The sequence below is a fragment of the Malania oleifera genome, chromosome 11, assembly GCF_029873635.1.
Source record: "Malania oleifera isolate guangnan ecotype guangnan chromosome 11, ASM2987363v1, whole genome shotgun sequence".
Taxonomy (NCBI): domain Eukaryota; kingdom Viridiplantae; phylum Streptophyta; class Magnoliopsida; order Santalales; family Ximeniaceae; genus Malania; species Malania oleifera.
This window is the reverse complement of record NC_080427.1, coordinates 33,283,379-33,294,638: the sequence shown is the minus strand read 5'-3', so window position 1 is coordinate 33,294,638 and position 11,260 is coordinate 33,283,379. Positions and strand designations below refer to the sequence as shown.

The window sequence follows — 11,260 nt, the reverse complement described above, 5'->3', positions numbered from 1 at the left end:
ATGGAATTAGGTGGGATGGAGTGAAGCTGCATTGACAATTGATGAGCACGTGTTTCCTTCACGCGTTCTCTGTTATTTAATGTGATTCGCGTGCCCATTATTTAATTTGTCTAAATCAATTGTCATTTATTCTCTCAATATTTTACAAATTGAAATGAATTATAGTATTTCATTACAAATTATTTATGTTAATTTAAATTCTCTGATTACACTTTTTTGATAAAATTTAAAAATAAAATTACTTTTTTTTTTTCTTTTTTCAATTTGAGCTCTTCAATAATTTGAATTTTTCATGGACCGTGAAGCTCAAAAAATTCAAATTTAGATTTATATTAATTTAAACAATGCATAATATAAAATTTATTTAGATTAATTTGAATCTATCTATAGTTAAACTTAATTTAAAAATCAAAATTAATTCTTCAAGGACAACTTTGGAAGAATTATTTATTCATATTTGTGGGTATTTCAGCTAGATAATATTAGGAAAATAAAATAAAATAATAATAATTTTAATAATTTTAATATTTGGCCAAGATTCATTGGGAACCCATGAACTCTCATAATGGGATGCCACCTACATTATCATCAAAGAAAAAAAAAACTATGAAATTCTAAGCTTCATATTTTTAATCCTAAATTGGTGAGAAGAACATAAATTTATATATTTATTTATGAGATGTTTTTAGAGTTTGGCATCTAGGTGTCAAATATAAAAAAAATAGTTTACTATAATTAGCATAAAATGATATTCTTATAAAATTTAAAAAGTATTATTATTATTATTATTATTATTACTATTTATCTATTTCAGAAAATGAAAAATTTCTTATTTATTCTAAAGACAAACTATATTTATTTATTTTATATCGAATTAACAATTATGCATTAAAAACTTAAAAATAAGTTTTTGGAGGAGTAAGAAAATATATAAATTGTCATAATAAAATATATTCATCGGTGACATTAGTTTTTCTTTGAATAGTAAATTTTAAAAACGTTTTGGTTTTACAAAAGCAAAAGTGCTTTGAGTTTGCCAAAAACAGAAGATTTGAATTTTGAAGGGTAGAGATTTTGTCTTTGTGGGAAAAGCAGGGTTAGCATGGGCATTGTACCGTAGAAAATTTGAGTTACGTCAAAATGACCATGGCCGCCACACTAGCGTTTTCGTTTCTTGGGATTCAAATCTCTGCGTCAGAGCCGCCGCGAAAGCCTTTCTTTATGCCTACAAGCAATACGAAACCACTTTCGTCACGCAACACTTGCTTCCCAGAACAAGGATTTCACTTACCCAAACTGCTTTGATTGTTTTCATTCTCCAAAATCAAAGGCCTCCATGACCAGAAGCTTTGTCTCGTAGCACAACGACAGTCTTCTTCTTCTTCTTCTTCTTCCTTATCCTCTGCCTTTTCTATCCGTTCCTGCTGACTCACTTCAATCGTCACCATATCGGTACTAATCGTTATCGCCTCCTTCAGTTTTCCCAACTCCCATTGCCTCCATAAATTCAGTTCGATTGCTCTAGCTTCTTCGCTCATTCCTGGTGTTGCTTTCGTTCTGTTATCGTATGATTTCTGGTGATCTTCGAGCTTTTGTCAACAGATTCTGGGGTCTGTTTGGGATACCCATTTGGGCTTTCGTTTGTTTGGGTTGGGAATTTTAGGGTTTGTGGCCAGCTCTTCTTGTGTTCTCTTGGCATCTGCTGTCTTGAGCGGAACTTGGAACCCGGTCGGCGATTTCCAGGTTGGAATTTGTTTCACTGAATCGTTATTTTTTGTTCAATTAGGTTTCCTTTTGTTTGAATCATTAGGAAATTCATCAGCCCTATGCTGATCTTATAGATTGGGGCCCGAATGGTCTAAGGCATGAGCACATGTACTATTTCTGGTGCAAATAATCATTTCGTCAGGGTTAGTTTTCGTCTAACCACGCGTACAGTTTCTGGTGCAAATAATCATAGCGTTAGGGTTAGTTTTCGTCTACAATTGTTGAAATTTCTGCGTATCTAATCGTTGGCCAAAAAATGGAACCCATTTTTCATGTTCCTCTAGTGTTGTTTGATTAGAGTGCCATTCAAAAAAATTAAAACTTTCCTCCTCCTCCCCAACCACCCCCCCACCCCGCCTCTTTTCCCCCTTACTTCGCTCCCTGCTTACAAAATTGAGGTGTCTGCTGTATAGTATATTAGAGCGTCATATATTCTTTCCTCTGCTGTCAATTTGGGGTTCAATAAAACTTATCTTCTCGACATCAGCATTCTTTGTAATTTTTTTTTTTTACTGAGTTATGGATATAAGTAATGAGGCCAGAGTTTATCCTTTCTCAATTGGACCTTCGACAGTTGTTGGTCGAGCAATTGCTTTTAAAATCTTATTCTGCAAGTCAATGTCGCAGCTGAGGCAGCAAATCTTTCACGTGTTGCTGAATTTGATGTATAAATTTAGGGACTGTTTGGCACCCAAAGTATCATGGTTGCATCCTAGAAACCCACATGGCATATTAGCAATGATGACAATTATAGCTTTTATATTGAAACGATACACAAATGTAAAATCAAGGGCAGAGTTGGCTTATCGGAGGAAGTTTTGGAGGAATATGATGAGAATGGCGTTGACTTATGAAGAGTGGGCTCATGGTGCCAAAATGCTTGATAAAGAGACTCCAAAGATGAATGAGTCTGGCCTTTATGATGAAGAACTGGTTAGAAACAAGCTACGAGAGCTCCGGCACCGTAGACAGAAGGGCTCTCTTAGAGACATTATGTTTTACATGCGAGCAGATCTCTTTAGAAATCTTGGTAATATGTGTAACCCTGAGCTTCACAAGGGAAGGCTTCAAGTGCCCAAGTTAATAAAAGAATATATTGACGAGGTGTCCACTCAGTTGCGAATGGTTTGTCACTCAGATTCAGAGGAGCTTGTATTGGAAGAGAAACTTGCTTTTATGCATGAAACAAGACATGCCTTTGGGAGAACCGCTTTGCTTTTAAGTGGGGGTGCTTCCCTTGGAGCTTTTCATGTGGGTGTGGTTCGAACACTAATAGAGCATAAGGTCATGCCCCGGATAATTGCTGGCTCCAGTGCAGGGTCCGTTATTTGTGCTGTTCTTGCTACTAAGTCTTGGCCTGAGATCCAGAGTTTCTTTGAGGATTCTTTGCACTCATTGCAGTTTTTTGACCAGATGGGAGGTATTTTTACAGTTGTTAAGAGGGTTATGAGACAAGGGGCTGTTCATGAAATCAGGCAACTGCAAATTCTTTTAAGGCATCTCACAAGTAATCTTACATTTCAAGAAGCTTATGACATGACAGGCCGAATTCTTGGGATTACAGTCTGCTCCCCAAGGAAGCATGAGCCCCCAAGACTCCTTAATTATTTGACTTCACCTCATGTTGTCATATGGAGTGCAGTCACTGCTTCTTGTGCCTTTCCTGGCCTTTTTGAAGCTCAAGAACTGATGGCAAAAAATAGAAGTGGGGAACTTGTTCCTTATCATCCACCATTCCATTTAGATCCTGAAGAGGCTTCTAACATGCCTGCACGCAGATGGAGGGATGGTGGCTTGGAGATGGATTTACCCAAGATGCAATTGAAGGAACTGTTCAATGTCAATCATTTTATTGTGAGTCAAGCAAACCCTCATGCTTCAGCAATATTGAGGCTGAAGGAGTTTGTGAGAGCTTATGGTGGGAACTTTGCTGCCAAGGTATGCATTTATGATCTCTTCTGTTGGGTTTTCTCTCTCTCTCTCTCTCTCTCTTGGTTGGCAATTTCTGATTATATTTTTTGTTATTTTTTTGTTTTGTTTTGTTTTTTTTTTGTTTTTTTGTTATTTTTCTGGATTTCTGCATTTTTATGTTCCTTGCTGCCACTACGTGAATCCATGTGAAATTGCTTTGGCCTGTTCATATTACTAGCTATAAGCACAATGCACTCAAAAGTTTTGATGTGCAAACAAAATAAGCAATAAGCCAATCATGTTATGTAGATGCTAAAATACCTGAGCAAAATAAATATAAAGCAGGACACCATGCTTTTGACTTACTAGTTTTTATATGCATCCTAACACCATATAACAAGAGTTTGAATATCTATGAGAAAATGGTGTTTGGGAAAGATTTTGGAAGACTCCCTTGTGAGGATCAATGTACCCAAATAAAAAGAATAGGAATAGCTATGTTGTATATAAAACCCTTTCATTGCAAGGAGTTAATTTGACAATTTTGTAGCCACTAGCCATAAATGGTCAAATACTGTAAATAAAATTCATAAATAATTTGAATATGTTTACTATACAGATACAGGTTATTTGAACATAAATGGTCAAATAAAATGTTGCAGCCACTAGCCAGCATCCAAGTTTAATTTTTCATATAATTTCAAAAGATTGAAAGTCATTAATATCATTCTTGTAATAATCTCTAGTTTCAATAAGAAAAGAAGATGAATTAAGAGAGATCTTTCAATTTGGGTTTTGAATCTCTAATTTTAATTTCAAGGAAATTTCATTTCATAGTTAAAAGTTTGAGAAGTTCTTCCGAAATTTTGAGATTTCAATGATTTTTGGTTGATTTGTGAAAATTTCGATGGAAAATTTGTAAAACAGCAATTTATTGCCATTCGATTTCAAGGGTGGTGGAAAATGGAAATTTCAACAGTTATTTTAACAATTTTATGGAAATTTAAGACCATGGTTTTTGTGTGTGTACATATTTTCCCTTTTGATTTTTCATTTTCAACAAAACAAAGCATACATATCAAGAAATTTAAAATAGAAAAAGAACACCAAAAAATATGCATGATTTTTTATGCCATTACATTTTTTGTGCTCTTGCTGCCACTGATTTACTGTTACAAGGGTCAACTCAGATGCTTCATAGTTCAAGAAAAGTTTTGCAAACTCTTTATTATCTAGACCAGTGTAAGAAATATGCATGATTTTTTATGCCATTACATTTTTTGTGCTCTTGCTGCCACTGCTTTACTGTTACAAGGGTCAGCTCAGATGCTTCATAGTTCAAGAAAAGTTTTGCAAACTCTTTATTATCTAGACCAGTGTTCTATCTCCTTTTATTGTCTAGCGCCTATTGATTTCTGTTGAATTTTGTTGATCTTTATTTTTTGTATGTCCTTGTATGTTTCTGATCAGTCATACCTGTGTTTGACATAAATTACAAAAGAGCATTCTGCTCATGCTTTTTCTGTTTATTTTTCTTCTGTGCAATGGCCAATGAGGAATACAAGGATGGATACCTTTTTGGAGGGAAAAAAACATTTTTTGGAAGCTGCTATAGACCTTGAACTTGGAATGCTATTATAATTTGGCTGTTTGGGGTTTAAGCATTCGTAGCATGCGGAAACAATCTCCCACTCTCTCTCTCATGCAAGAAGATGTCATATGCACATTTAGGCCAGAATATTGACTTGCTGTTTTTGCTATTGATGTTTTATTGTTCTGCTTGTAAGCACTTTATTGTAACTTTCCCCTTTTCTCCCAGTGCCTTGATGAAACGGCAATAACTGACTCTAGCGTTTTGACAATGTAGCTTGTTCACCTTGCGGAAATGGAAGTCAAACATAGATGCAACCAGATCGTTGAACTTGGTTTTCCATTTCAGGGACTTGCCAAGGTGATGGTACAAGATTGGGAGGGTGATATCACTGTTGTTGTTCCTGCTACACCTGCTCAGGTATATATATAAGTTTGAATATTAGTCAGGCATCAATTCCGATTTTTGTTCTATATCGAAATGAAATCTCAAATTTTTTAACCCTTTTCAAAAATGTTGTAAAAGTATTCTAAATTTTTTTAGGGGAATTTGTTACACTCGATAGGTCAAATGTCCAAATTTTTTTGACGATCATAGTCCTCTTAAAATTTGTGTTAAATATGGCTCATTAATTCATTGGTTTAATCTGTTTGTTTTTCTGACTTTTTACTTCCTACACCAGTATTTCAGACTTATACAGAACCCAACTCACGTGGAGCTTCAGAAGGCATCCAACCAAGGGAGGAGATGCATTTGGGAAAAACTCTCAGCCATTAAAGCCAACTGTGGCATAGAACTTGCTCTTGATGAATGTGTTGCAATTCTCAATCACATGCGTAGACTTAAAAGGAGTGCTGAGAGAGCTGCTGCTTCTTCTCATGGCCTAGCCAGCTCGGTTAAATTCAGTGCTTCTAGAAGAATTCCCTCTTGGAATTGCATCGCACGAGAGAACTCAACGGGGTCCCTAGAGGAAGACCTCCTAACAGATGTTGCTTCCTCAATGCATCAAGTTGTCGGATGGTCAACAGGAGGATGCACTGGTTCTAATTTCCGGATGCACTGTAATATACATGATGGAAGCGATAGTGAATCTGAGAGTGTGGATCTCCATTCATGGACTCAATCTGGTGGGCCTTTGATGAGGACCATGTCAGCGAATATGTTTGTTGACTTTTTTCAAAATTTGGGCATTGATGCTGAGATGAATAAAGGGGTGATGGTTCATTCCAACCCAACTGTAGATCATATGGGGGGAAGGGATCAGTATCATCAGAGCTCAAGGACAACACCAGATGGAAGCCCACGCAACACAGAGTTCGATCAGAGAGATTTCAGTAATAGAGGTCTCATGAACAACTCTAGCATTATGGTGACTGAAGGTGATCTTTTGCAGACTGAAAAAATCCATAATGGGATTGTGCTTAATGTTGTGAAGAAGGAAGATTTAGCTGTTTTGAGTAGGAATCATGATTTGGAAAATCACAACAATCTAGTTGCTGAATGTTTGCAACTTGAATGTCCAGGTGGGGAAATGGATGCCAGCTCAGAATCTGAATATGGGGATGATGTCGTTGTAGCTCATTGCCCAAATGAAATGGGTGATGATGATCCTACTGTGGCAAATTGCCGAAGTGTCGCATTATAATTGTGACTTTGTGGATCCTTCTACCATGGCTATTGGTAATCACCATAGTATTATTGATGGTTGACTTTTAAGGGCCATTCTGCTCACTTGGACAAAGTGAAGTTGTTTCCCACATTACAGCCTGATCAGAAGTTCTGCTTTTCGCAGACAGATTAGGTACTTATACTTTAAATGAAAAAAAAAAAAAAAAATCAATAGTAAAAGTGTTAGGATGGCTAAAATTCAAGCATTGCTGTTGGAATATTTTGGTCCGTAAATCACTTGGCTTTGAGCTGTCCATCCATCAAGATTGTTGACAGTGATCTAATCTTGCGCAAGCACGTATTGTTTCAATTGTAAATTGCAGGTCAGTATACGAAACTGGTTTTACAACTTCTAAGCTACTCTGCTTGGTATCCTCTAATGATCCAGTGTGTTCAAATATCATCTGTTTTACTTTTGATCTTGTAAGAAGGCATATGACTGTATATATCATGTATACATGTTCTTTGATTCTGTTACAATGGGTACCCAATGTATTCAAATGAAATATGATTCGATTTAATGTGAGAAGTTCATGGCATTTGAACTCTTGTTGACTCACTAATGTTCCAAAAGTGCACCTCTGAAATATCTCTGAAATTTTTACTGTGAAAATCATTATCTCTAGCTTAAACTGTGTTTTTGCTGTCCACTCCATTTTTGTTTTAGTCATGAAGTGACTACTGAAAACAAAATTTCTAGGTAGGCTTTTTTGTTTGGTGTGTCCTGCATGTAGAAACTTTATCTTGTTCCTGCTTTATTTTAGTGAATGTTAATTTTGGGATTGGAGGTTTTAAGGATTGGAGTCCATCAAATCATAAGATTGTAGGAGTATACAACTAGAAAATGGCATTTAATATAAATATTTAAGAATTTTAGGCAATAGTCAGTTATAAGCAAAGCCTAAAATTAGATATTTGGATTAAGGATAAAGGTTATGAAAGTAAAAATACTTTTTATGATTCTATTTAGTTGCATAGTTATGTTTTGTGGATAAAAAAACCATATTAAATGTTGAAAAAAGGAATTGTGTTGGTGGGATTTAAAGCTTTGTTGTTGTTATTGTTGCTTTAGAAGCTGTATTAAATCAACTAACACTATGATTTTTCAGCCAGTCAATCCTTAACTGGTTGAAAGTAAAAATAATAAAACTTGTAGGAATTAGTGAATGAAAGAAGATTAAAATTTGAGAGTAGGCAAGATGAGGGAGAAGTGAAAAAAATATTTTTGCATGCCAAATTCTTATCGTTGAGAAGATGAAATTGCGAAGTTGACAGGGACAAAGGACAAGGAATAGACAAAAAATAACTATTCTCATATTTCACGAATGTTTATTTCTTTCTCATTACATGTTAAGTAAAATATAAAAAGAACATATAAGGAATAGTAATGATCTACATTCGCAAAATTTTTATTACATACCATTTTATTCCAAGTAATGGTTATTCTGCAAACTAAACGAACTGTACGTATTAATCAGTTCAAGCATTCTGTTGGTGCTGGCACAATTCTTGTGCAGTGATAGTGCAAGCAGAGTAATAGTAGAAAATAGCTAAGGAGAAAATTGCATGCAAATTTAAGTTTGATGGTGGTTGGGCTTTAGAAATTTTAGGGTTTAAGATCAGCTTGCCTTGTGTAAAGACATTGTCCTTCTATTTGATGTCATTTACTCTAAATTGTGTGGATTTGAACTTCAATGTTCAAACTACATGCTCCTAACTAAACATTATAAATCATAATGTGCCTTTGTATGGTTAAAATATTTTATTAGAAATGAGAGCTGCTCATTAAAAATGTCCAAAACTGTCTCAAGGTGGGCGTATTGCTACTAGCTTTGATGTGTGTGTTACCTCATTGACTTGGATTACTGAATAAAAGTACCATTGATTTGGAGTCAACATAAAATGGTTGCATGACAGAATGCCTCTTCTTAAAAAGAAAATAGTTATAATATATTGATTTTGATATTTTCCAAAAGAATAATGAGTTTTCATTGTAGTACAAATGATAATACACACACACCAGATATGAAGAGTGAGCTGCATGCTCGCCCTTTTCCTCGGTGCTCCAACATCAGCTGTAAACCCAAATTACTTTTATATGCCCACAGACATCTGTTCAACTTTTCTCCGTCGCAACTTCTCTTCATTGAAGATGTCATTAGCTCCCTAAGCACATCTTTGCAGCTTTGGAATTGATTACCACAAGATCTTCTCCAATTTGTTCTTCAATGAATTTATTCTCCATGCATGTTCTGTGCAAATTGATTTTCATTCTTCATCCCAAATTGTGTTTTGGAAATTAGAAGGAAATTAAAACTGAAAAAATGGATTCCTTAACATAATACTCATAATAATGGCAGATCATCGGAAGGAGAATGCCTCACATCTCCTTCTCATCGTTTGTAAATCTTCTTCTTGGTATTCATCACCCAGCGACTATGACGGTAATGTTTATGGCGCTTTTGCACAAGGTAGCGTCATCGTTTTTAGTGACCCCAAAGAACTAGATCCACTATAAAGCTCAAAATGGCGGTCGTTTTCAACAACCCCAGAAAACTATGATCGCTAGTGAAGCTCACCGGTGGTTGATGCCACTAGAGGAGGGGATAGGCAACTAGCGATTTTTTTGTTGCTACCATCAAAGAAGTCGCAGATGATGGAGGACAATCATGGTCCTGATACTTCATGTAAGCAAATGACAAGCATTTGGTAAACACAAAGTGATTATCATTCTTGTAAAGTTCACTAGTATTTTCTAAATGTATTTACCTTGCTTGTCTCCCTTGTTAAATATAGGTCGTGTATAGAGGTGGTGTTAATGAATTATATTGCTCTAATGTTTACCACATGCTTGTCATTTGCTTATTTGAATTGCTTACTGCCTTCTCTTTTCATTCAATTACTATGAATGTGTTCTTGTTATAAACTACAATATATTTTGGCTTTTTAGTTAAGTAAAAGTATTTTAGTTAGCATCGCACGATCCTTTACAAGATGTGAAGTGTTCAACTCGTGACAAGAACAAAGGATAGATGTTTATGATGTACATGCGCTAATCAAAGTGAATCATGCAGCCGGTGTTGGAGTGCATTTGAAAGGGGTGCCCAGCTAGCTCTTGATACATGATGTGTGTGCGCGCAAGTGTGTATATATATCTCCTTCACTCTTCAATTTTCAGAGAGAGAAAGAGGAAGAGAGTGAGGGAAGGAAGATGCCAGCAGTTCACGGAGTGAGGTCGAGGACGAGAGATCTGTTCTCTTGGCCTTCAGGAAGAAGGGTTACATCGCGCTCACAATGTACCTCAGGACCTACAGAATCGGGGACTACGTCGATATCAAGGTTAATGGCGCTGTGCACAAGGGAATGCCACATAAATTCTACCATGGTCGCACTGGGCGTGTTTGGAATGTCACCAAGCGTGCTATTGAAGTCAACAAGCAGGTTGGTAATAGAATAATCAGAAAAAGGATCCATTTTAGAGTCGACCACGTGCAGCCTTCAAGGTGCACCGAGGACTTGAGACTCAGGAAGTTGAAGAATGACCAATTGAAAGCCGAGGCAAAGGCAAAGGGTGAGGTTATCAGCATGAAGAGGCAGCTGGAGGGCCCCAAACCTGGTTTCATGGTGGAAGGTGCAACCTTGGAAACTTTTACTCCAATTCCATATGATGTTGTCAACGATCTTAAGGGCGGATACTGGGTTAGCTGTTCTGTTGATTTTTAATCTACACCAGACTGGCTTATGTGGATGCTTGTCTTGTTGGTTTGCTTTAGAGATTAAACTTTTCAATGCAGCCCAGACTTATTATTTATTTCTAGAGATAGAAATTATCCTGTTTTTTGAAAAAAAAAAGTGTGTGTATGTATATATATATATATATATATATATATATATATATATATCAAATTTAACTATTGCACGTTATCCCAGGGCAAAGGCATGATCTTTTGTCTGAGAGTTGTCTTCAACGAAAGGCTTCAAGTGTTTCCAGTTTAGAGTCTGATCCTTTTGCATTATCTGTTCAATTTGCCCTATAGGAAGCGACCAGGAGCATGATATCATCGTCTCCGCAGGTTGTACTTCTGATTATTGACGTATACCCTCTATGGACATTTCAGCTTCGAGTGTAGTAAGGATGTGTGATCTTTCCCATTCACCGTAAAACAATTATATGAAGGGCTACAGAAGGAGATAACTGCTTTCAGAAAATAAGTGTTCGCGTGGATGGACAAAAATGCAGCAATTTGCCCATAAGGCTTGAGTTTTTTCTCGTTTTATAATTAAAAAGAAATAAAATATAAAATAACACTCTGATTGGAAAAA

At 36.1% G+C, this 11,260-nt stretch overlaps 1 protein-coding gene and 1 pseudogene across 2 annotated transcripts; both read left to right on the top strand.

Annotated features, from left to right (window-relative positions):
- The first annotated feature begins 1,118 nt into the window (after positions 1-1,118).
- Positions 1,119-10,932, top strand: LOC131167781 (triacylglycerol lipase SDP1-like). Of its 2 annotated transcripts, XR_009140153.1 has the most exons (4): positions 1,125-3,705; positions 5,546-5,689; positions 5,952-7,260; positions 10,012-10,932. XR_009140153.1 is itself a non-coding variant. In XM_058126663.1 (3 exons), the coding sequence occupies exons 1-3, from the start codon at positions 2,287-2,289 to the stop codon at positions 6,912-6,914; spliced, it is 2,526 nt and encodes an 841-aa protein (XP_057982646.1). In that variant the 5' UTR covers positions 1,119-2,286; the 3' UTR covers positions 6,915-7,496. The 2 variants fall into 2 exon arrangements, 1 of the variants encoding a protein (XP_057982646.1); XM_058126663.1 differs by lacking the exon at positions 10,012-10,932 and having other exon boundaries at positions 1,119-3,705; positions 5,952-7,496.
- LOC131167783 (large ribosomal subunit protein eL21z/eL21y-like) lies at positions 10,149-10,932 on the top strand (annotated as a pseudogene).
- Positions 10,933-11,260: the final 328 nt, after the last annotated feature.